General features: G+C 50.2%; 1 protein-coding gene across 5 annotated transcripts in view; it reads right to left on the bottom strand.

The window, feature by feature from the left end:
- IGFBP2 (insulin like growth factor binding protein 2) overlaps positions 1 to 25822 on the bottom strand; it is a 30485-nt gene extending 4663 nt beyond the window's left edge. Inside the window, exons 1-3 of one of the 5 annotated variants that reach the window (XM_019727057.2) lie at positions 25691 to 25822; positions 23266 to 23348; positions 22794 to 22855 (exon numbers count right to left, since the gene is read on the bottom strand). In XM_019727057.2, the coding sequence (XP_019582616.2) occupies positions 22794 to 22855; positions 23266 to 23348; positions 25691 to 25807 (262 nt within the window). In that variant the 5' untranslated portion in view covers positions 25808 to 25822. Of the gene's footprint in view, positions 1 to 19172; positions 19267 to 19500; positions 19988 to 22793; positions 22856 to 23265; positions 23349 to 25690 lie in introns of those variants that run through there. The other 4 variants (XM_074312978.1, XM_019727059.2, XM_019727058.2 and 1 more) reach the window with 4 other exon arrangements.
- Positions 25823 to 26120: the final 298 nt, after the last annotated feature.

The raw sequence follows: 26120 nt of genomic DNA, 5'->3' as shown, positions 1-26120 counted from the left end.
TGCACGTTTTCTCTTCTCTTTTAATGCGCCTTCAGAAATGTACAGCCCCAAACGCAACTGAAGGGCTCTTAAAAATATTTCTACACACACGTCTCAGGCTAAGTGACTACTAGTTGGCAGTCCCTTCAGAATTTAGGCATGGCATGGTGGGCTCAGATGGTCGCTGTCCTGGGCTGTGTTGTGTGGTGCAAAGAGCTGGCCCTTATCTGTGAAAGGGGGCCCCGCTCTGGGTTGTCGTGAGCTGGGGCATTCATGCACACGCCACCTAAGCCATGGGGCACTCCTCCGTGCCATGGGGCGGTGGCGGGGGGAGCTGGCACCTACTTTCATGGAGTGTGCTCCAGCAGATTCCAGGTGACAAGGCACCAGCACGGTCCCAGCAAACAGAAGTGTTCCACAGAGGTTTGCTCCCATCCCTTCCCTTCTTTCCCTTCCCTTCCCACGGGGCCTGACGCCTAGTCAGTTCTCACCAGCTACAGCAGGATCCCTTTTAGAACCTGGTACATTCTCCCCAGACTGGCGAGCACTGGGTAAGAGGGCGTACTCGGTTAAGGCTCGACCGCTTTTTATACCAACTGACTGTCTCCTGCACATATAACGTCTCTGTGCCTCCATTTCCTTAACTGTAAATGGATAAGATAATCATAGTTCCTCCTTCACAGAACTGTTGAGCGTGTGTTACCGCCTGTAACACAGACACTCTATGTCATGGTGGTGGTAGTGATTACTTTGATGATGATGGTGGCGGACGACGAATGCCTCAATTACCTGCTACCTCGGCAACGTGGAACCCACCCAAGAACCAGGAAGCAGAGGAAGACAAGCCTCTGAGCATCAGAAGAGCTGTCAGCACGTCCGTGCACTGTCAAGTTTGGGTGCCTTCCTCACAAGATGCGGGGAGAGCCAGCATGTGGGGAACCCTGACAGTTCACAGTGGCATTACTGCTCCAGGAAGCCTGTAAGCCTGATTTCTGGGTGTCTGGTTTCCAAGGCCACGGCAGAATAAAATCAACAAAACTAAAAGGGAAAAAAGGAAGGCACGTGGACAGAGGCAAGAAGTATCAAATGGCCGGGAGGAAAGAGGACACTAAAAATTAAAAAAAATAAATAAGAGCTCTGGGGACATTTAGTCATGGCAAACAACTCTACACCCATCAGTGACCCTGAGTACTTCCTCATTGTGTACCCCAAAACAAGAGCTGTGTCGATAAGGAGGGGGTTAACATGTCAAGTATTCAACATTAAAAAAAATAAGATTTCTATTGAAAATTGTTAAACTTGTTTAGAAAATTAAAAATTGAAATATTTAAATGAGTAATAAGCCCTCCGAAACCTGGAAAATTCTTCTCTCTCGAAAGGCTAGTGTCCCTCGGGCTCTGAGTAGCCTGGGTTTTATCATAAATAAACCAAGCGCAGATTAAGTCCTGTTTCAGAAGCCCCTACACCACCCACAGGGAAAGGCTGATTTGAAGCAACTGCCACCAAGCTGGGTGGGAGTCCTGTTCCATCCTGTTCGACCAGGCCCATCAGTTGGTCCCAACTTTCCTCTCCCACCCTGCCTCTTTGAGGCTCAAACAGCAGACACCCAGAGGCTCCAGGAGAAGTAGTCCCACTTCCCCAGTGGGACTTCAGCTCAGCTGCCCACAAGATTCCCCAGCATGGAGACACCAAGTAGCCCTGCCTAGCTACACAGATTGTCTCTGTCCCACCAGGTCTGCACAGGGCTGCCCTCTGGGACTGGGCAGGCAGGTGGGACCAACCGTGAAGAAGACCAACCCCTTTCCCTCTTCAGATAACAGAGGTAGAGGGCAGGAGGCTGGAGGGGAGAAGCTTGGGAGAGTGAGAAAAACCTAGTAGGATGGTCTGATTCAGTACCTCTCCATCTCCTTTACAATAACCTTTGACGCATAAGGCAGATGGCACAAGTGTGTGTGTGTGGCGGGGGTGGGGGCGTCCATTCTCACCACCTCAGTTCTCCTGCCATTTCCATCTCTACAGGATCCTCTAACTAGACCTGGTGGGACAGTCTCAGGCTCACTCCCTGTCCCCACCCCTGCAGGCACTGGCCCACGGGTCACAGGAAGAGGACAGCAAGGTGCCTAGAAAAGCGCTTGGTCCCCTGCTGCACTGGGAAGCCCCCAGTTGCCTTTGCCCAAACCCTTGTACCTGAGATCACCCTGCCCAGCTGCTGGCTTCCTGCCGACAGGGCCAGGGAGAAATAAATTTCTGGTGATTGCCAGCACTCAAGACCCTGTGTTCTACTCACAAGGGAATTAAACAAGACAAGGGCTGGGGCAGCACACTGTCACCACTTCTGGAACCATCCACTCTGCTGTCAGAAGCCTGTGACTCTCAGAAGCTCAACTGGCTCCTCTATTTTGGGAGGAGCATCACCTGCCCGCCCCTAGGCGCAGTTAAGACAGCCAGTCTCCACTGTGGCTACAATTACACGTTCTCTGGTTGGTGCAGCGAATGCCCACTCACCTGAACCCAATACCTGGAACAGCCTCTGGAGCAGGTTCTCTCAATCTCAGCACTACTGACACGGGGACCAGAGGGCTCTTCAGAGTGGCCGTCCTATACACTGTAGGATGCTGGGCAGCACCCTGGGCCTCTACCCACCAGATGCCAGTATCACCCTCCCCAAGTTGTGACAATCCAAACTGTCTTCGTGCATTACCAAATGGTCCCTGGGAGGTAAAACTGCCCCACTTGAAAATCACTGTTCAGGAGTTGGGCTTTATCCAGAGGACGGAAAATTCCCCAGCCCAGTGAGGAAGAACCCCGGCCGCACATAAAGCCAGTCTGAGCTCTACTACTATTCCCCACCCTCTGCTAAGACGCCACCGTTCCATCCCCAGCCACGCTTCCGGCCTCCTAGTCCAGCTTCTTGGAGTGGAGGGAGGGGGGGTCTTCTCTGGGCATCCTGACGGGCTCAGCCTGCTGCTTCCTCTCCTCTGAGCTCTCCTGGACACTCGTACCTATGACGGAGCCACAGATGCATCTCTTGGCCGAGTCCTAAAGGTCAGCACTCAGAAAAAAACACTCTCCGCGAGCTCTGGGAACATGTTTGATGACAGAGGGGGACACACAGATGAGTGTGTGTCCAGGCTTGCAGGGCTCATTCACTGGACATAGCAGGCACAGTGTATAGGGGCCTAGAAAATGTTTCCATTTCTTTGAGTATCAGAAAAGAAAAGCAGCTTTTAGGGCAAGGAAAACGTCTCACTATACAATACTGCTGTATTTGCAGTTTGATAAAATATGATGGAGGAAGGGGCCCACTAGGACAATGTCTAAAATCCACCCAAGTCATTGATGAAGCTCCGCTCCAGGTCCCAGAACATGAGGGTCACCTGGGCGGGCTTCTCCCAGGAAGACAGAGTTGGCTTCCTGTCCTGAGATGGCCCCGACCCCTCTGAGGTGAAAGTCAAGTTTGTTCGCCCTCACGAAGGCCTCCTGGATTCAAGGGGATGCTTTGTTCCAGGCCTTTATTGATCGCATCACTGCCAACAAACATGCCAATTAGATGAGGAAATCCCCAGGCCTGGTTTGCTGCCACATATGCTGACCCTCCATATCTTGAAGTAGAAGCTCCAGGAAAGGAAATGTAATCGTTGACTGGGTGGAGATCAGAAAGGCTTGGAGGCTGGGCAAAGCCTTGATTCCTTGACTGCTATCATTCCCAGACAAAGAGGTTCAAGAACTCTGGCTCCCGGATCCAATTGCCCGAGTCCCAGCTTTACCACGGAACTCTGCAGCCCTAGATAAGTTTCTTCAGCTCTCTGTGCCTCCACTGCACATCTGTAAAACTCAGACAAACAGCAACCACCTCCAATGGCAGCAGGAGGATTGCAAGAGGTGCTGCATTTACAGTGCTGGGCACTCGCGGCTTTTAGCTGCTTTCACCTCTCTCCCACCCCCACCCCATCCGCGGAGGGAGAAAAGTACCCACACACTTCCCACACTCAGGCAGCAAGGCCATTGCCACACATTACCAAGTTCTTCCCATACATTCTCTTATAGGTGACAGGAACAGTCTGCGGGAAAACATTCCAGATGCAGAACTCCAGCTAGAGATGGAATTTGCCCTCAGAACAAAAATACCAAGTTGCATTTTTTTTTTCTGCCTAAGAGAGTTAGGTTCAGAATAATATTTATTAAGCAACCACTTATGTATGCAGCTCCGTGGGCTGCAGTGCAAAGGTCACTCTAAGAAACAGTTCTTAGCAACACAGAAAGCAGAGCTGGAAAAGGCTTCAGGCTTGGAGATGATGGATAGGGACTCGCCAGGCCCGTGAAGAGCTCTCCCCCTGAAGATCAGTGAGCATTCGCCGTTCTTCTCCACAGAGACCCAGGACATGGGTCAAGACTGAAGTAGGGAATTTCCCAACTACCTACAGAAGGTAAAGCTTTTCCAAAGGGAAGTGAGGGAGACAATCGAGGGAGCGTGGCGAGTCCCCATCTCTTTGGGGGAGGGCTGGAAGAGCAGGGAGAAGTCCCATCCTACTTCCGGTGTATCCCCACACCTTTCCACCGTACACACCTGGAGAAGAGCTGGAGATGAGAAAGGCAGTGGCATGAGAAGAAATGGATGAAGTGTCCCATTTTACACACGGCAAACCCACGGCCCGGAAGGATACCATCTGGATCTACAGGAGCAACAACTTCTCTGCCATCATCAGAGGCGCTTCCCAATTGGCATGGGGTCCACATTGACCTCTGACGCAGCCTCTAATCTGGTGGAGCAGGTCAGCTGGAAGCTGACACGCCAGGAGAAAGAGCTTTGTGTTTGTCTCCTATGCAGTCATACCCTGGTTTTAGAACCTCCATTTCGGCAAGCCCTTTTCCCGCGATGTCATTTCATTTGGTGTGAGGACCTTACTCAGTGAATGAAAACCCTTGTGTCTAGCATATCCTTGCACTCATGAAACCTCATTTTCTCCTAGGGCGACAATCTGGCCTCAATGCTCCAATGGACAGTGGGTGATTCCTGATCTATGGGAGACCTTAAAGCACTCTTAGGGAAATACACCCAGAGGATCTAAAAGCAACCTCTTGTTCCTTCCTGCTTCAAGGATGAGGCATCTGTCCTTATTCAGGCCTACTAAGAAAAGGAAACCTTTTTCCAGAACCACCACACATCTTCGTAGCAGGGTAATAGGTCCTTTCTTGCTTCTGGAGAAACCCTAGTCATTTTCCAACCTTCTCCTTAGTCTATCTCATGATTATTTGGAAATCTAAGCACTGGAGCACCACATAGATGACCTAATCCAACCACGATTCCGTCATTCCCCCCAGCGGATTCACCTTTCAACAAGTAATAGCACTGCAGGCCCTTCAAGAATGGATTTCGAGTAACAGGCCAGGGGGTGCTGGCTGCCTTCCTGGTTCCACCCTAGTTGGACATAGAACTCACGTGGCTCGTTCTTGGTTGATTGCTCCCAAAACACACTTCACCTTGACATGTATTGGGCAAAAGAATAAATACTAACTACCACCTCCCTCCTCCCTCCCAGACAACTTCTCCATTAACACCCATGGAAGTGGACAATTCATTAAGACACCGAGTGGGCAAAGAACTCTGGGAGTCAAGAGCCCTGGATTCTAATCCTGGCTTTGCCACTTATGATACACCCATGATTTTGGCCAAACGCTTTAACTTCTCTGAGCTCTAATTTTTCAACTCTGAAAAATGGGAATGATACTCCTACTAAAGTGAAGGCTGCTACTTAAATAGGATACAGTGTTATTATTACTCAAACTCCCAATGTGGGCAGAATCAAGCTTTAGAAGAAATGTGCAGAGAGGTGATGTATTTTTCGAATGAGTAAATGAAAGGTATATTTGCTAGGGAGAGGGGAACGGTGGATGGATAACAGCTCATCTGTAGAATGGCCAAATGCATAGGGGGTGGGGGATGAGTTATAAGAGAGTTCTGGAATACTACTCACCTATTTCTTCGAAAACTTGACCTTGTTGGTTATATAAGTTCTGTATGTTGCAGCACATCAAAGCTCTCTGCCATTTGACGAAAGTCCTTGTGTCAGTATGAATTTCCTTAAATTACTTTAACTTTGCTCATTGAATATAGGGGAAGGAAGGAAGGGGGGAGGGAGGGAAGGAAGGAAGGAAGGGAAGGAAGGGAGGAAGGAAAGAAGGAAGGAAGGGGACAGGTAGTGAGTGGCTCAAACTGTCAAACTGCCACGCATGCACAGGTGAGGCAGGGCTCGTAGGTAAACCACCAACACACAGGGGAAACAGCTTTTGTTGGAAAGCATTTGAAGCTAGTCCCATTGGATGGCTGACTGTGGTCACCTAACTCCCTCTAGCACGTGGCCACTATGCTCATTAACACAGCTCACCAAGAAGTTGGGTGGGTAATTCAGGCCATGCTGGGAGGTGGAGAAGGAAGCAAAAGTTAAAAATGGAGTAGAAACGGGGGGCCTCTTTGTTAGTTTTCAGCTAAAGTTTCACCTGAGGTCCTAGTCTCCCTGGGTGGGTGACATTGTTTCTGTGTATTCCTCTACTTTTTTTTTCAAAAGGTCAGAGGCAGCAGCCGGCAGTGGATGAATAGTGAATGCATAGAGGTCTGCTGTGGTGTAGGCTGGCACCCAGGACACATTCCAGTTTAGTTAATGATGTTCTCCTGTTCGGTCCACCCACCCCCTGGTGACAGCCAGCTTCATTCCAAACTCCTTTCCCATTCTTTCCCACTCTGAACCCCGGCTCCCTGCAAGGGAGCCAACTAAGCAAACCCCACATTTCTCAGATGCCACCATGTTCTGGGAGAAGTCCCTTGGGAACAGACCAGGAGCTCCTCGGCATGGTTTTTGAACAATAGGAGGTGGTTCTCCCCCTCTGAATTCTCCTTATAGGAGGAAACGGCTGCAAGCAACCTCCTCAGATGTTCTCGATGGGTCAAAGCCTCGGCCAACTGGTTCTAGTGTGGAAGGAAGAGCAGCACTCGCCTGGAGGCCCAAGGCTCTGACCTCGATGTTGCCATCATGCCTGGGCTCTGAGTAATGCCAGCAGGGTGGTTAAGATGTGTAGGCTTCAGTGTGCTCACCTGTAAACTCGGGGAGTTAGACTAGATGAATGGCTCCCAAACAGAGCTGTTCCTCGCAAATCAACTGAAGAGCTACCTGAAAATAGGGTCCCGGTCTCCAGCCCCAGAAGTTCAAAGAGAGCAGCCTAGACAGAGGTCAAAGGATCTCTATTTTTAACAACCCCCTTCAAATTCTGACATTTCCAGGGCCCCATTCCTTCGTGATGCTCTCTCCTGCCTCAGTTTCCTAAAGAACTTCCTGGTGATGGGAGAACAAAATGCCTCTTCTTTTCAAGAGATTTGGCTTCATACCGACAGTTTGCAAAGACATAGTTGTATAAGCGGTTTCCACCCATTGATGCACGGGTTCCTAAACAGACACATACGTGTGCTTGGATGCACACGGAGGAGCCCTTCTTGGCCAGGCATCCTGGAGATTTCTAGAGCGTGCCCTCACATTGCCATGTCCTGAGTGAGCAGAAACAGCACAGCCTCTACAGAGCCTCCCTGCCTATGCACTCTCCGAAGGGCTGCTTTATAAACACCAGGGTCATTCCTGGAATCGCAAAGACCTGGGGAGGGTCAGGGCAGAGGCAGACAGTTTGAGAAAACAAAAACATGCTCAAATTCAGCCAAGGTCCCCTGGGACTCTGTGAGCCAGGCTGTCCTTGAAGAGCCAGAGAAACTGATACCAAGATGGCAAACAGCGCTATCGCTATCAGCTTTCACTCCTTTCCATGGGTCCCGAACGTTTCTTTTGTGGGGTTCAACTAGAGCCACCCGAGAATCTGGCAAGGTGACCTATCTGCCGAAGGCCCAAGTGAGTAGAGAGTGTGTTTGGTGTGAACTTGGACCAGGAGCTATGGGCACGGGGAGAATGTGCCTGACCCAGCAATTCTACTTCTCTGAGCCATGTACCCAAGGGCCCATGTACAACAACGTTCATCACAGCATTATTTCTACTTGTAAAACACTGTTGGCAACCAGACCCAAAAGTCTTTCAATAGGTGGATGGATAAGTAAATCAGTAGAATACAACGGAATAACATACAGCAGTTAAAAAGAATAGCTCTGACCTCTAATCACTCATGTGATCTACTCAACATGAGTAGATCTCAGAAACCTAAGATTGACAGGGGAGAAAAGATGCAAAATAAAACTTTTTATGTACGTTTTCAATTTATTTTCAGAGAACTATTCTAGATAACGGTCATCCATTAGCAAATCTCTTTAGGTAAGAGAAATATTAAATAATGTATTGCACGCTGACGGTTACCTCTGGGATGGAGGGGTGGGGAACAGGAGGCTGGTAGAGAGGGCCATCGGAGGAAGCTTTAAAAAAAAAAGATTTAAAGCAAATATGACAACAAAATATCAACCACTCCCAGTTCTGGGTGGTAAACTAGTGTCATTACATTAGTCGTACTTTCCTGCATTTTTTAAAATTTTCTTTTCAAGCAGTCACCTCTTTCACTCCACCCACTCCTCATCCTTCTTCTCAAGCAGGGGTTTTGGTAAACTGGGGGTGCCCTTGGAACCCCACTGGCTGGAAGAGGACCAAACAACAGTGACCTGCCAACTTGACTGCTTCTCTCAGAGGCTAGTGCAGTGTCCCCAGGGTCACCGGCCCCGCCAGTCAGAGACTGACCACAGGCTCCTGGTCAGGCTTCTGTGGCAGGGAACTGGGAAAGGAGTCTGTGAAAAGAAGATAGTGGAAGAGAGTCACAGGATCAGAGGGGGAAGACGCTCAGGCCTGAGAATGGAAAACCGAAAGACGGGCTCATCCTGGGACAGCGCCAAGGGCTCTGGAGGTGCCCACAGGTGCCAGAGGTGGAGATGCCCAAGGGCCAGTTCTGCCCAATGGAAGGGAGACATCTGTTCTGACACCTTGAAGACCAGAGAGGAAAAGGCCTTCAATAGAAACAGGAGAGACCCAGGTTAGAAGCCACCCAAGAGTTTCATGGGAAAGAACTAAAATGACAAATTGCACAGACTTCCTCCAGTATAGGTTAGAAGAGCCTTTTGAGGATGAAGGAAGATGGACAATAGGAACTCCACTGTCCAAAGCCCATTTGACTGAGTTGAGGAAGGGCCTTCCTGGGCAAAGCACTCTTGCAATTTGACTCACCTTTCTTCACAGCTCTCTAACCTGAGCGCATTGGCAAAAAGACACGGGTCCTTGCTTTTCCTTCCTCCTCCAAAAGATGGAAGCTTCTTAAAGACACAAACTTGGACTTCGCTTCCAGAGAGAGCTCCCCCCACCCGCCCCCGCAATAAAAGTAGACATAATGAAAGGACAGGAAAGGAGACATTCTGTGTGCTCAATTTACTTTTGAGGAAGAGATTGTGCTTTCTTCTTCCAAAACTGAAGAAGCAGACAGATACCTGTCCAATTTGATTCTCTGGCTTCTGTGACTTTATTCACCAGAAAGGACCCTCATTATTTCATATTAAGATCTTCCGAAGAGCCTTCTTGGTCAAATGGCTAAAAGAGCAGGCCGTTTATTTAGAGATTATATACATCTCTACTGACTTGGTTTCTTCTTAGATAATATTTAATTTTTCAAATGCATTTCTTGCTCTTCTCCAGGATCAAAAAGTACGTGCTACAGGTGACAAGCGCATGTTTATGTAGTCAGTCTCATAGCTTGCACACACAATGTGCTCAATCATGGTTTCAACATTAGAAAAGCTGACAATCCAAAGAGCATCTCACCACTCACTCTCTGGCCTAGAGTATCACGTGATAGTACTTCTTTTTTGCACTTTTCTGGTTTCTCCCTCACCATCCAGGCCCCATAGCAGCAAGAGTGGTTAGGAGTACGGAAAGGCAGTGAGCAAACAGAAGCAGGAGATGGGGGAGGAAGGGCACTTCCCACATTCAAACAACTGTCCCTATACTCATGTTGGATGCTGTGACCCCACCGACCAGCGCCCATGGAGGGATACAGACTGGGTCCTACTCACCTCTCTGCTCCCCTCTCCCCCCCTTCCACTCGCTTCTTCTCCATCCTCATAAGACTGTTCCCAGGTCCTCCAGGCCCAAGGAATTGAACCCAGAGGATGCAGAAAGAAACTGAAAACCTGCAAAGATGTCCAGGATTGCCGGCCACACTCTCAAACCAGCACAAGAAGTGTCCTGCATATAAATAAGTGTCTTTAAATAGGTCACCATGCTTTTCTTTTTCTTTAACTAAAAGTTCACTCATTTTTGTCTGGTATACTATTGCATCACATCAGTTGTCTGCCTCGCTCATGCTCTCTTGGTTTAGAGGCAGGAAACCACACCAGAGACAACCAGCAGAGCCAAGTGGAAACTCCTCACCTCTGGGGCATACATGGGCCACGCTCAGCCATCAGCTATGGGTGGTGATGATGGCTGACGATGCATGGAAGGCCGTGACTGAGACACCCTCCACCACTGACTCCACTCTGGACTTTCCAAAGCAAAGGGCAGCTGTCCAGGTAAGCCACATCTCCTAACAGGATTCTTAAGTGTCTCTTCTTAATGAACTTGGCTAATCGGGAAACGTCCAGAAACAGGCATTTGCCATCTCCTTCTGTTCTGTGTGCAGAGCTCAGAGGGAGACGGACGGAGGGGATCAGAACCTGCATGACCACGTCTGATTATCTGAGTTTCGAACACCGAGTTTCTGTGCTAAGTGGTTTGTGTACATAACTTCGTTTTATCGTCAAGCACGAGGTTGATAATTTCTTATCCCCTCTCACACTTGACAAAAAAGCCAAGGGTTTGAGGCCAACTGTACAAAGTCACGTAGGCAATGGCAGAGCCAAAACCCAACCCAGGTTGTTTTAACATCATAGCTCTTTAACCATCCAGAATGGTCACTTGGCATCACCTAAGGGAAGACTCTCAACCAAACCTTTTAACACCAGTGCTTCATTTCTTCTGTTCCTCATCATCTCTCCCCCTTCCCATCTCCATAGGACCCCCATCTTCCCAGGGAAGGAAGCCATCAGTCATATGCCAGCTGGCCCCACCCAACCTCAAAAGCCTTTATGATCCAGTAAACCCACCCCCCCATCCCACCCCCACCCTGCCTGACACAGCCCCTGCCACTGTTGCTATAGAAACTACCCAGCCTTATCAGGCTGTGGCAGGGGTAGGGTCAGGGCATAGAGGAATTGCCATTTGCATTTTATCTTGGCCTCAGGCACTTAGAAAGCAAGCTCACCATCCAGAGGCAATTTGGCACCTCCATCCAGATGTCAAGACAATAGACCTAAGAGAAATTTCCTGGGGAGTTGCATAAAGGAACATTTTTGAGAAGTTATGCCTTAATTACTACCTCCCAGGGAAAATGAGCTTCTCCAAGCAGCAGTATATAATTCACTGTTTCTTTGCATGTGTGCATCTGACAGAAGAGAGCCCTGGAATGAGAACCTGGAGACCCAGACTCCCCTCTGGTCCGTCCATTCTGGTCTGTGCTTGCCTTGGCATTGGAACCTGAATGCAGCCTTGATTTCTTTATCTGTCAAGGGGAGAGAAGCCTGAGGCTAAAACAGAGATGGAAAAAAAAAATCTATAGGCAGAAGTAGACATTGCCTAGAAAAAACACAATTTCCAATTATCACTATTTTGTCATTTACCATTTGAGGCTGCCCCTTTCCTCACTGCACCTCCACAATCCAACTCAGATCCCTCCAGCTGAAAGGTCCCCGTCTCCTCAACTCCCATCAGGATGGGACACGCTGAGCACACTCCTCTCGCCTTGCCCCCACCCCACCTCTCCAACTTACCAAGGCCCTGGGCTCAGTGCCCTCCCCTCCTCAGCTTGCTGGCTTCCAGGCTTCCAGAGTTCAGTTCCTTGAATGAACACAGGCTGACACACCTACACCCGTCCACTAATTAGAAACCTCCCCAGGCTCTGTTCAGGCCAACTTAACCAGGGTCTGTGGGCCAATTCTCCTGGCCCGCCGCTGGAGGCCTGCCAGCCCCTGCCCCCTTCTCCCCAATCTTCACTCCTGCTCTGCCTCCCAACAGCCAGGAAGAGATGTGGGGCTGGCGGCCAGAAGGGGCCCCAAGGGCTGCCAAATGCCCCCCCCTTACAAAAAAAGGGGGAAGGGAAACATTTCCTGACTACAGTCCACTCTGTATTTCTTTCCGGGGGAGCCGCTTTCTGAGCAAGGTCTCCCTCTGCGTCCTGACTGACACCCAGGAGCTGAGCCAGCCCAGATCTTCCCTGGCTTTGTTAAGGCTCAGGAGTGGTGAGGGGGAGGGGGAGGAGGGCCGGGTCCAGGGTTAGGAGCCAAGTAGGGGGAGAGGCATAGGGGGATGGTCCATTTCCCAGTTGAAAAAGCATCTCCTATAGCGCATACACCCTACTCATTGCAGGGGTGAGGTGAGGGTGGGTGGGGGCAGTTACTCTGGGACCTGAAAGCTAAGAAACTTCTCTCGACCAACTACCCGCCTGTATAGTGGGCTTTCCCTCCCCACCACACACACCAGGAAGGCCCAGAGACTAAGGAGACCGGCCACCCCAGATTCCCAGTGGCAAACACTATGCTTTGTCCCTACTGTCGGGTCTCACCACAAGCATATGCTGAGCCATCTTCTGTTTCCTGAGACCTCACCTCCATCAGGTGCCTGAGAACAGGCACCATTGTTCCCAGACAGGCTGTTATTCCAAACTTTCTGGGACCACAGATGGAATCAGACATTAGGAAGAACTCCAGCGCCCAGCATCCCCCAGTGAGATGCTTCAGCCCCCTGCTAAATGCGATGCTGGTCCCCCCTCGGTGTGAGGTAAACTCTGGAGACTGGTAGTAAGGAAACGTCACTTTTTTGGTTGGAACATCCAGTTTCTTTGCCAGGATCACGTTCAACTTTCTGGCACCCTTGGCTCCCTCCAATAGGATGGATCTGAAAGCCCATTTTCCTGCAGCAGGAAATGGGCACCAGGAGGTTTTCACTGGCTCTGACAACTCAACAACTGCACCCCTCACACATGACCTATGTCCTAAGCGTGTCCGGACCAGGTTGGCTCGTGCTTGAGCCACTGATGCTTGCAGGCTTCCATCAGGGCCTTCCATACAGGAGGGAGCGTGGCACCCAAGCGGTGCCTTCATAGTCCTCTGAGCATAGGTAGCTGGAGGGCTGGGTCCTGTAGGTTGGCAGGCCAGGGGGAGGCAGGACTCAGCCCTGTGCAGCCTGTTTATAGCAGCAAGGCCAGCACAAGTACCCAGTGTCCAAACTCTGGGGCCACCTCTGTCCCCCCCCAGTCTTCCCACCCCCAATCTGTGCACTACAGCATGAAGCTCCCATACCAAGAATGGTCGGTCCCAGACAGCAGGACATGGGCCCCAAAGAGCATGGTCTAACTCATCCGTAAACAGTGCAAGCCTGTTGACCTCAGGCCATTGTCTACTGTCAACTGGGTTTATGCCGCATTTAAAATAGTTTCACTACCATTTCTACAAAGGGCTTCATTACTGTCTGTGAAAGTAGGTCAAGGTATGGATATTTCCATTTTGTAGGTGAAGAGATAAATATCAAATGACTCATTAAAAAAAAAAACCCAAGTGCTTAGGTTATATTTGTATTATCTACCGTCACACACACACAGGCACAGCCCCATAGAGCCAGTGCGATCAGTTCCTGATGTACAGATAAGGGAACTGAGGCTCACAGAGAATATATCTCTGATAAGGCCCTCACACACCGTGGTAAAACCTTAGAGATGGGCGGCCTGCCTGACACAGCCAGTTTGGCCCTCATTTTAAAGGCCGGCTACCTAAGCATCAGAAATGAGACGTCGCTTGACGAGACGAAAGCAGCTAACTAACCTACTATGTGCTAGACACTTTCCACTACCACAGTTGCCCTCACACGCACCCCACTTAAGACATACACTCAAATCATCCCCATTTCACACACGGGGAAGGCCCTCGCCACCACCACTCAGGTTCGCAGAGACAGGTGTGCACCGAAACCCAGGTCAGTTGACAGCAAAGGCCAGGCTGCTTTCACCGTCATCTCTTCTCAGTTCCTTCATGCCCACCAGTTTTCTTCTCCAGACGGCCACCTGGGACCCTTCTGCCCCTCCTGACTGCTGCGTGCTGGCCACTTCCATTTCTGCAGTCCTCAAGCTCGAGGACTGAGACAACTCGGAGGCGGCGAAGTAATGCGATTCACTGAACATGGCAGTAATGAACCGCGACCCACACGTCACCTGCACATGGCAGGTGTCCAGGACCAAAGCTCCAGGCTGACAGGGTCAAAGCCTTGTTCTGCTAACAGTCCCACTCCCTTGTTTGCCCAGAGGAAAGGTCACCAGGTAATTTTCTCATCCTGTTACTTAGCTGCTAAGGTTCCCCTTGACTAAGCCCAGAGTCCACACCCCAACAGGGAGGCAAAAACGTCCCTTGCAGGGCTGTCGTAGACAGCAGACAAAGCAGGCAAAGTCGGTTCCTGACAGGATAAGGACAGATGGGAGGCCGACCGAGCTCCTGGAGGCTGCCTGCCACTTCAGCAAAATGCTGGCCAGTGATAGCAAGGAAAAGCAGAGGAGCCTAGAACATCTGCCAACCAGACCACCAGTCTCCCTGGTGAATCGAAAGTATAACCTCGCTCCGCTGTGCCTTGGTTTCAGCAGGAGCAACTGCAGCATGAACCCTCCTAGGGGAAAATGGCTATTTCCCCACCCCCAAAGCCCAGCCCCTACACTGGCAGCCAAGCCTACCCCCCACCTCATTTAAGGATTAGATTTGACTCAAACATGCCAGTACCCATCACCTATGTGGTCTCCCTCTAAGTGGATCCCTGAGGAAGGCTGGGGGCAACATATTTTCCATGTCATTTTCTCGAGCCCTGTCCACCTAACTTAGCATCCGGTCACGTGTCCAAGACCAGGTCACAGTGGGAGAGGCAAGGGACAGGAGAAGGGTCTAAGGGGCATTGAGAAGACAGGCTGGAGAAAGCAGGGGAGGAAGGGGCAGCTGGGCACACAGAGAAGAGACTGAAGCTAAATGCACTCCCTGGACATGGAATCTCTTTAAAAACAATAATAACCAACCTTTTCTTTTTCTTTTTGTAGTGTTGTAGGATGTGAAGAGAGCCAACAAACAACAAAACCAAATGTGGGAATAATCTGTTGACCTTCTGCTCCTCCCTCCTGCCTTTTAGCTCCTTCCCTGCCCCAACCCCCACATACACACATACACAGGTTGAGGAAAAAGCTCTGATTCTGCATTTTATTAGAGCCAAGAATATCAAACCTTAGCAGTTGTACCCTTTTCTATGGCAGAGAACAGCTAATCTGAGAACCAACTAGAAGCTGATCTGATAATTGGGCTAGAGAGCAGTGAATCTCTCAAATTAAGCCCTTAAATGTCTGACCACAGATGACTGAAATATGCTCCTGCGCTCAGGCAACCCACAGGTGTCTTTATAGGACTAATTTCTATGTAGCCCCTAATCCAAAGGATTGATGTGCCTGAAATTTTTGTTTTAAAGCTCAATGCTAAGGTAAACTTACAGTGAGAACCATAGAAACCTCCCTCTTCTCTTCGCCAGCCAGGAAACTCAGTAATCCAATTTGACCAAGAACCACTGCGTGGATACGCCCCTCCTAACAGACGGGTTCTTTCCCCCTAGACTCTACCACCTTCTAATTCAGTCCTTAGCCTTTGTTTTGTTTTGGGGAGATCTTTTGACATTGTTATACAGGATTTGCTTTTTTCTCAAAGCTTCCTCAAGTTTCTTGTCAAAGGAATGGATGGGGTTGTTCACCACACAAAGGGAACTGTCTTGGGTGAACACTTGACACCGGTGGAAGGTGGGTAGAGAGACTGCAGGCAAATACCCTGGAGTTCTGGGACTTCCTCAAATCCCAGCCCTCTAGCACAATGGCACGCTGAGGCCACTGCCTGCCTAGCTGGGGTACGACCTGTCCCGCCAAGGTCAGAGTGCACAGGGCCACACCCCACGTGGTCCCCAGGAGCAGCCAGGAGCAGCAGCCCTCAGCTCCCCCACCTCCTCCTTCCAAATGGTGGTGACTCAAGCAGAGCAGCTTAGCAGAGCGAGCTGTGCGTATTCTGTCCAGAAGCGGGGAGGGGGGTAGAAGGTAGTGGTGTTAGCCATCAGTGACAGTGGGTCCCACTCATTTCCCAAGTCTATTTTATGACTTTGAACTCAGTATGCAAATTTATGCAAGACAAGATGCAAAGCAGTGCTTTGAGCCAGAAGTCCCATTGCTTTTCTCCCCCTTTTTTTGAAACTGCACTGAACCACTGTAAATCAGGGCTTGCCTCTGCCCCCCTTTATCCTCCCGGAGCAATTGCAGATGCAAAACCTCCCCAGCCCGCCAGCCGACTGGCTGGCCAGCCCATCTGTCTGTCTGTCTGTCTGTCTGTCTGTCTGTCTGCCTGCCTGCCCTGAGACTTTGAATGACTGCATATTTCCACAGCACCTTTATATGTACAGCAGGCCAGACGGCCACTTGGGCAGCTCGGCCCCTCCGCATAATCCCTGGTATTGTGCATGGTAGGGAAGGAAGCAGGGAGATGCTGAGGGAGGCCCTGAATTCTGAAAGGACCCAACCTGGCCCAAACCCTCTGCCCCAACTTTTCTATGCACTTCTGCCCACTGTACCACCAAACACAGCCACGTACTGTTAAGGTCCAGACTTCAGATCTCAGTGTCCCACTCCCATTTTTCTTCCAGACCCACCCACTCCAATCCCCCAATCTGACTTCAGGATTTCTTTGAATCCAGCCCCAGCCCATCACCCCCAGGGGATGCAGGCTCAGCCCCGGCTGAAGTGCCCACCCCCACCCCCTGCATCCCAGCCATCCCCAGGAAGCCAGCGACACAGCCCCTGAGTCCTGGGAACAAAGACAAAAGAGCTAACAGCAAAGCCGGAACTGCTGGGGTTTGCTGCCTCGAAATGAGTGGGTATGTTTAAAATTCTCAAAAGCAACCTGCTCAAAGAGGAATGCAGGCTGGGATGGGGGGAGGCTCACTCTTCCGAGGGGGGAGGAGAAGGGATGGGAGATGCAGAGGAGGAGGCAGCAGCATTCAGTGCTAAGGTCTCCTCTGGGCCATGCCCCCCACCATGCTCAGTCCCTGCCCCCCCTCAGAACCTACACTCTGTATGAGTGCCCCCCTTCCTGCCTCAGCCCAAGACCCTCTTCTACACAGAAGCCTCAAGACTTGCCCCTCTTTCTTCCCAGCACTTCTGCAAGCCCAGGCTTCTCCCCACAATGCCCCCTTCGCCCCAGCCCGACTCATGCCTCAGGCTCCCTGCTCATGGTCACTTGTTTCCAATGTGCCCACGAGGCTTCCACATCCAGCTTCCAGCCCCAGGCCCCACCTGGATCCGCTCTTCACAATCTGGAGCACAAGAGAAAAATGTGGAAGGCATCTGTCTGGGCATTGGGAGGAGAAGGCAGGCTAACAAGTAGCTGGAAAGGAGTCCCATAATAACTAGGCAGAAAATCCAAAGTGACATTCTGCCCATGAACTCACCCCATTGTCCCCGGGCACACACACACACACACACACACACACACACACACACACACACACACACACACGTCCCCCTTCAGGCTCCAGGGAGGAGTGAGTGAGGAATCTGCATCTGTTCTCTGTTGAAGACCCTCACCTGCTTCTGGGGTGTGGGAAACGGGAGAGCTGGTTTTCAGGTTGAGAGTGAGAAGTATAAAGGGGGGAGAGGGGGGGAGGAATAGTGACGTTTAGGAAGGACGTGTACCACGCACTTTTTTAAAAGTCAAAATCCAAATGATTCCATGAACTTGGAGGCCTTTGAAAAGTTCATCCCGCTGAGGACGATGTTTGGTTTGTCAGAGTTCAGCTCAGAAACCATAGTGGACCATGGCACGCGAGGGAGTGAGGGTGTAGGAACGCGGGGGACAGGCGCCCGCGGGGAAAGGACCTTTGCAGAGTCCTTTTCCTTTTATTACTACTTTCTACGAGAAGCAGGAGGGATGGGTTAACTTCGAGACAGGCTGGGGAGGGAAGCCAGCGGAGGGAGAAGAAAGAGACCAAGGGGTTCTGCTCCGAGGAAGCCCTAACTTGCTCTGCACTCAACGTCAAAATGTGCCAGAGAAATAGAAAAAGATTTCAACTCTTACCCCTCATTCTATTCTCTGGAACAGGAAAAAAACAATAGTAGGCTCGAGGAAAGGGGGTGGGGGAGTCCCTGGGGGAGAGGGCAAGTTGTACAAGGACCGCAGAAGCTGAGAAGCAAGCAAGAATGTTTTCACTTTTATTTTTCTTTCCTTTCCCCTTCCTGCTTTCCTACTTTCCTTCCTTCCTTCCTTCCTTCCTCTCTCCGTCCCTCCTTCATGCCTTCCTTTTCTCTCTCTTTCTTTTTTCCCCCCAACTTTGAGAAATTTGGTCAGACTCGCCTGCTTTTTATGTTTTGAACAGCGTAGGCAGTGGACACATATTACCACTGTCTCCAAGAGGAAAGAAAATAATTACAGCTTCCTCCAGACCACTGGGGCAGGAGGCTTTTGTAATTTTAAAAACATACAAACAAAAAAAGTGAGATCCTTATAGTTCAGTTGTGTCCCTCAAAAAACTTTTTTTGGGGGGATGAGGGCCCCTTACAAAGAATCTTAGGGTTCCTGTTCTATCAAGTGAAGATGGGGGCGGGGGAAGGGGCACCGCGCTTCAGTAAGAGTGGCTGCGACCGTCCCGGGCATCCTCCAGCTTCCGCCCTGGGCCCAGATACTAAACTGAGCAGCACCGCTGCCCCCGCCTCTAGATTGCAGCCGGCGACCCGGCTTAAGTTACACTGACTCAGCTGCTAGGGTCTCATCCTCGCCTCCCAAATGCCCCTCTTTTATTTTTTCTATCCAACATAGTAGCAAGAGCTTTCTCGGTCTCTATGTAAAACAGCAGCGTCCGTTTTTAATTTTCCCTAAGCAACCCACCCTGCCAAGTGCCAACACGTCCTTTCTTCCCACCGTACAATCCCAGTAGCAGGAAGGGTTCCTCAACGCGCCGCTGCCTTCGCCTAGCGCCCCTCCCCTCACCAGAGGTCCTCAGTGTCACCCGCACCGGCCACCTCAGCCCCCCCGGCAGCGTCCTGCACCAGGACCTTTCCAGGACCCATGGGTTCCTACTCCCACATACCTGACCAACCCCTTCCAAAATAGAAGTCAGGGTACGTTCCACCCGGGGAAACCATGATCACAGGGGTGCTTTTCGCCATTTATCCGCACAAATTAGTAGCCAGGCTCCTCCGCGCGCTCTAACTCCAGTCCCCTCCCGGGGCCTGACTTTCGGGTTCCCCTCCCAACAGTCCGCAGGAGTCCGCCGGGAGCTGGCCAGGGACTCCGCTCTACCTCCGCTTCAACGTGCTGAGGGCCCGCTGCACACTCCCTCCCTGCTCAAGGGCCGCCAGCCCAACCCCCGGCTACCCTCCAAGTTTGTCGCCACTAGTTGTCCCAACCTGCGTTACCTGCAACCTGCTCGGGGCTGGTGCCATACTCGGCGTCCCGGCGCTTCTCGCAAGTACCGGCGCCCAGGACCAACGCTTGCAGAGGCAGCTCGGAGTCCGGATGGGGGTAGCAGCGCAGCCCCTGGGCGCAGCGCGGGGTGTAGACGCCGCACGCCTCGCCCTCCAGCCGGGCGCACACAGAGCAGCAGCCGCAGCCCGGCTCGCGGACCAGCTCGGCGCAGGGCGCCCCGGACACGGCTGGCGTGGCCCCGCAGGCGGCCAGGCGCTCGGGCGTGCAGGGCGGGCAGCGGAACAGCACCTCGGCGCGCACGTCCGCGCCCAGCAGCAGCAGCAGCGGCGGCAGGAGCAGCGGCAGCGCGAGGCCGCCCAGTCTCGGCAGCATGTTGGCGACGGTGAGCGCGACTGCAGCGAGCGAGCGGGCAGGTGGCACGGCCCTGAGAGCGCGGGAGCCGCCTCCTGGGCTTCTTTCTCCTCCCCTGCTGCCGCAGCCGGGTCCTAAAGAGCCCTGCTTCTCCCCGCCCCCTGCCTTCTCCCCTCCCCCTTTTGGAGACCACCCCCTTCCCCCGACACTCCGGAGCGCCGGCTGGTGCGTGCGCGCACGCCCACTCGCCCACCCCCACTTCGTCGCTTGCTCTGTAGGTCCCCTACCAGTCCTGCCTCTGTCTGTCCACACCTTCTACCCCGGGATCCCTGACTCCTGAGGAATAAGAATCGCTTGGGGGCTTGAGTAGGACGGGCGCGGGAGCGAAGAATGGGTGCTTTTTGTCTCCTGTTCTCGGTTCAATTCGCAAGGACTTAGTTTGCGCGCTTCCCAAGTGGCCGGCACTGGACTAACTGCTGGGGGAATGCAACGGAGAAAAGACATGCTCTTGACCTTCAGGTAGATTTCACTGCCACCGACTCCTACCATCCTCGGTTTTCACCCCCCCACACACACACACACACACACAAACAGAGACACACGCGTTGCCTGGGACGGTGAGTCCGGAGGTGGTTCATGTCCTCTAGACCAGCCTAGCCCCAACAGCCTCCCTTAGTGACCATTGCAGTTTCCCAACCCTGCAAGCATCGGGTTGTGACATGTAAGTACCAGAAATGCGATTTCTGGACACCGAGAAACTGCTCCCTTCTTCTCTGCCTCCCCTGTCCCCCCAAAAAAGTAATCACTTAGGGACCTGGACCCCGGTACCCATAGATCTGGAGACATTTGCTGCAGGAGAGATCCCAGAACACCCTGCTTCAGGGGGCTCGGAGAGGTCAGATCAGCCTTCCAGGTATGTGAGAACATCCTGGGGTAAGGTCATCTATAGCTCTCTCTAATAACGCAGACTGACAAGGATGGCCTCCCTTCAGTGTTCTGTTTGGTTTACTGAGTCCTGTCCCAGCTGTCCCCAACCCCTCAGCATTCCAGGCTGGACTTGCCTTTATTATCACCCATCTCCCTGGGTTGTGACCCTAACAAAGACCCTCGTCAGAGAATTGTTTTTGGTGAGGGATGGACCATTAAGCTGTCTTCAGCCCAGGTGTAATTTCTCCACACAGGCATGCAGCACATAAGGACGTCTGTCTCTGTGAACTAGGGACTGCGTGTATGAAGGTGGTCCCAAAGAATTAAAGCTGAAACGTTCCTAGCACCTGGTAACTTCATAGCCATGGTAACGGCATAGCCCAAACATCACTCATATGTTTGTGTGATGCCAGTAAAGTACGTGCAATTCTGTACAGTACATGACACTTGATAACGGTGATGCACAACTATGTTACTGGCTAACGTATTACTATACTTATCATTATTTTAGAGTGTACCGTAAAACCGTATATAGCGTTACGCTGACAGCAGTCTCATCCATCTCATGCTTACCGAGTGACTTGAATGCATCATTTACTCTTGTGCTTGATTAGATCTCATGTTGTTTTATACAGTAACATGCTATACAGGCTTGTAGCCTAGGAGAAATAGGTTAAGTGCCCTCTATGATGTTCCCTCAGTGAAGAAATCACCGAATGATGCATTTCTCTGAACGTACCCTCCTCGTTAAGCTGTGCATTACTGTACCTCCGTTCCACCCTTCCTTCCACCAGAGTTCCCTCCACTCCACTTCTTTCTACCTTTTGATTCAACTTTCCCAGTGGCCTGGCCCTGACGATGAGCTAGATGCCCAGGAAGGCAAGTTCCTGATCTTAGGAAACTAACAATATTATGGCGGAGAGTTTAGTAAGATGAACAAACAACTGGTTGTCAGAGGCTTTGAGGAGGAGAAATACTTGTGGAGATGTGAAGAGAGTTTCACAAGTGAATCAGACTTGACACTAAAGCTTAGAAGTCTACCAGGGGAAATGTCAGAGTAGCAAGGGCACCCCACGCCAGGACCCGGCAAAGCAAGGACACGGAGATGGGAAAGTGAGCTTGGAGAAAAGAAGTCCACTGTGGCCAGCAGAATGCTTGGAAGAGGGGAGCAGGGGGAGCGGAGACACTGGCAGGAAATCCAGCTGACTTGTGTGGCTGTTTGACTTTATTTGGCAGGCAGGGGAGTACAGCGTCCACATTTGAGCAGAGGAGTGAAACAGGTAGAGCTGGTCTTCTGGAAACCACTGGAACTGTGTCTAGTGCAGATCTGACAGCAGTCAAAAAGGACAGGCCCCGGGAGGTGGCTGGTTACTCCTCATGGGTGTGCCGACCTGGTAACATTGTTTCTGTTGGTCTCACCCCCTAGAGTCTGAGCCCCTTCAGAGAAACAACAGCGTCCACTCTGACACTGACCAATGGAAATCCAATGCAAGCCGCAGAAAGCCATGGGTGCAATTTTCAGTTTTCTAGTAGCCACATTAAAATATAGTAAAAAGAAATAGATGGAACCCATTTTAATCATATACTTTAACCCCATGTATTCAAATTATCATTTCAATGTGCAATAAATATTAAAAATTATTACTGAGAGATTTAATATTCCTTTTTTTAATACTAAATCCTCAAGCTCTGATGTGTATTTTGTGCTGACAGCACATTTCAATTTGAACTAGCCAAAATTCAAATTCTCCATGGCCACACGTGGCTAGTAGCTACCAAATGAGAGAGGGCATGGGTCAAAAACGTAGTGCCTGGCACCTGGTAGGCACTCAGTAAATGTGTTGAATGAATGAATGAATGAATGAAAAGCACTTTCCCTAAAAATACTCCCAGCAGGGCCCCTTATTCAGTCTCCATTGCAATGCCCAGCTGCTGGGGATGGAAGGTTGTGATGAATGTATAGAGAGGACAGGAGATGCAGTTTTTCATTCATCCAGCTACTCACCTTTTTGAGATTCATTCTCCTTCTTCCCTTGTTTAAAGTTCTTAATCTCTTGGCCAAGAACCCTGGAGACAAGCAGGTAACCGTGAGGCTAACTTGACCAATGCAAAATATTCAATGAGGTTTGTCTTTCTAATGAGTCTGAAGACCACCCCCCAATTCTTTTCTCCTAGTTCCCTGGTTAATAGTCAATTTTGCCCCCTCACCACCACCACCACCAACAACAACAACAGCCCCATATTTTGATGTCCTTTCCTATCCACCATGAGGTTCAGAGCCCACTCCACAGAGCCTTCAATCACAGAACACCCTCCATCAGCTGAAGCTTAGAGAAGGGTGGGGGGCTCCATTTTACTCATTACTGCAGGCCCAGAGCCTAGAACAGTGCCTGGAACACAGAGGCTAGATAAATATTTGTTGAGTGAACTCAGGTTCTCTGCTCTGCCCTGCTTTGCCCACTGTTCCTGGAGCATACCTTACTTTACATTTCTCATGAGTCCTCTGTAAAGGATATGTCCTTAGGCCTGAGAGCCTGTCTGTGTGAGGCAGTGAGGACTCCTGTGGAGAGATGGGGACAGGCTGAAACTGGTTTTCTTCCCTCCCCCTAATCCTTGCGTTTTTCTATTTGAAAAGTGTTTCACCAACTCCACCCTCTCCAAGTTTGCTGTAACTAAGTACCACCTGTACTATTATTTACATAACTTTTTTTTTAAGGGAAGTCAATTCACTTTCTTTTTTCTTTTTACTGAAAGCTATTTTTAAAAGAAACTTTATATCCCTACCATAAATGGAAAACCTGTATGGATGGTCATATGTAGATAGCAACCACAAAAATAAACACAATGAAACAAAACAATGTTATTCAATTCGGGCTGGATACTGTTGCTTACTAAAGCCTCTGCGCCTGGCACACTCTCTGGTTAACAAAATATGATCCAGTGTAAGAGAAGTAGGAGGGCAAGCCAGACTGACCCACGCTGAGATTTTCCCCATTAAGTCATCAGGAGAGGAATATTTTAAAAAATATCTTATTTAAATGTAACACATGCAAAAAAGTACACATCATAAACGTGATAAGTGCTCACAATTGGCCATCCCATGTAACCAGCTCCCAGATGAAGAAAGAGAATAGTAACTGCTCAGAACCCACCTTATCTTCACTTCCAATTATTACCTGCCTCCTCCATGGGCAACCATGATTCTGACTTCTACTACCATGGATACGTTTTTTTGCCTGTTTTTGCATTTCATATAAACGAAAACATACAATACGCAGTCTTTTTCTCTCTGGCTTCTTTTGTTCAACATTCTTCTTGCATGTAGTTATTGGTTCTTTCTCACTGTTCGGTAGTGTTCCATGGTAGGACGTCACCAGATTCTATCCATTCTCCTGTTGATGGACATTTGGATAGTTTCCAGTTTTTGACTCTTACAACACAGCTGCTATGAACTTCCCAGAACAAGTTGTTTGTGGAGCATGCGCACACGTTTCTGTTCAGTCTATACCTGGATCTGGAATTTCTAGGTCATGGAGTAGATTAAGTGTTCAGCTTTAGTAGATACAGCCAGAAAGTTTGCCAAGTAAATGTATAAATCTATGCTCTTATCACAATATATGAGGTGTAAGGGGAGGGGGAAATGTCTCCCTTCCCTCCTCTGGTCCTTTTAGCTGGTTGAATAATTAAAATGAGGTAATTCACAGAATGATAAAAAGAGCAGATGTTCAGTAATTAGATGTTTGCCCTGCCCTATAGATAGTTCGTAAAAAGTTATTTCTGGTAATAACTCTTATTATGGACAAGGCCCCTAATTTAAATTCTTCTAGGTAGTTAAGCCACGGCAGGGGGTGGGGGGGGTGGCAGAAGTTTCTCTTGAGCCCAAAGATTTAACTCAAAATAATCCACATACCACAAAGGCACATCTTGGGGCAACTAATTCTGAACCCCCAAGAGGATTCCACTTCCTTCCCATCCTTGCCAACACACTTTCCATCCTTTTTCAATATACCCGCTTTGGTGGATATGCAGTTGTATCTTATTGTGGTTATATTTTTTAGTACCCTTATGAGTCATGGAAGTGAGTACCTTTTTAATGACAGAAGAGGAGGGATTTTAAAAGGGAATCATATCATATAATGTCATGCCCATGTATCATGGTTAAACACCTACAATTTGTTGTGGAGGTTTTTGTTTTACTTTTGTTGATGTTTCAGGAAGAAGCAGCAAAGAGTAAGAGTGTCGGTGTCGCTCGAGCAGAGGAAGTGTCCCCTACTCTCTAGCCCATAACCCTGGGATCGCCCCAGGCCACTGCCGTCTCCTTCTTGGTGAATCCTGAAGCAAACCTCACAGGTGTGAGGACCTCTGGCTTTTCTCATGCAATTCCTTGGTTGGAAACCCCATCATGAAAATCTGAGGAGAATCACTGTGGAAAAGGTGAAAAACTGTGCTCTGGGGGAAGTAACTAAGAGCTACATGTTTTGTGGTGATTTCCTGAAAAAGCCTCACATGTCAGACCAGCAACTCGATCAGTCATCTTCACCAAATGCCTCTTGGCAGATACTGGCTTAGCCTTTCGTATGGCCCTGCCCTCTAGAAGTTACTGAATTTGGTTGAATGACTCTAAAGTGACCAAATGGAAAGGACACAAAAGAATCGGAATGAGGCATGTGAGTACTGGAGGCTGACAGCGGCTAGCTGTCTGGATTCATGCCCAACACCTCCATTCACTGGCCATGTCCTTTGGGGCAAGTTACTTCACCTTTCTGAGCCTCAGTTTCCTATTTGTAATAAGGAGATGATAATAATGGTACCTATTTTTGCTGCAAAGCTTAAATGAAACAATCGAGGTGAAGTCCTTAGCACTCTGCCCGCCATGCACCCCTTTACAATAGATGGTCTTACCTGGCACTCATGAGGAGGGGCCCAGGTCCTTTGGCACAAAGCAGAAGTCGAGCCTGAGGCTGAGTTCCTCAGTGTGAAGTCAGGAAAACACCATTTACGCCCGTCCCCTCCTCTCATAAATCTGGGAACATGTTTGCAGGAGGAAGACCTCAAACGTGGTGGGAAGGGGTGGGAGTGGCTCCCAGGCATGCAGTGCGGCAGGAAGGGATAACTGGGTGCACAGAGCCTCCAGGAAGTACCCTGAAAGGTAAGAAGAAAGATACAGGAGAAGCCAGCAGAGCACAGCGGCCCTCAGGGGCCTGGAAAAGGCGTGGAACCAGCCATGGGGGCCCAGAAACTCTCCCTGGTGTGGCAGGGGGTCCAGCTGACCTGATGGCCATAACCAGAGGCAGGCAAATAACAAGAGGGAAAATGGAACAAAACTAAGAGC

Source organism: Rhinolophus sinicus, linkage group LG01 (genome assembly GCF_036562045.2).
Source record: "Rhinolophus sinicus isolate RSC01 linkage group LG01, ASM3656204v1, whole genome shotgun sequence".
Taxonomy (NCBI): Eukaryota; Metazoa; Chordata; class Mammalia; order Chiroptera; family Rhinolophidae; genus Rhinolophus; species Rhinolophus sinicus.
Note: the sequence above shows the minus strand (reverse complement) of the source record. Positions and strands in the feature narration are given on the sequence as shown.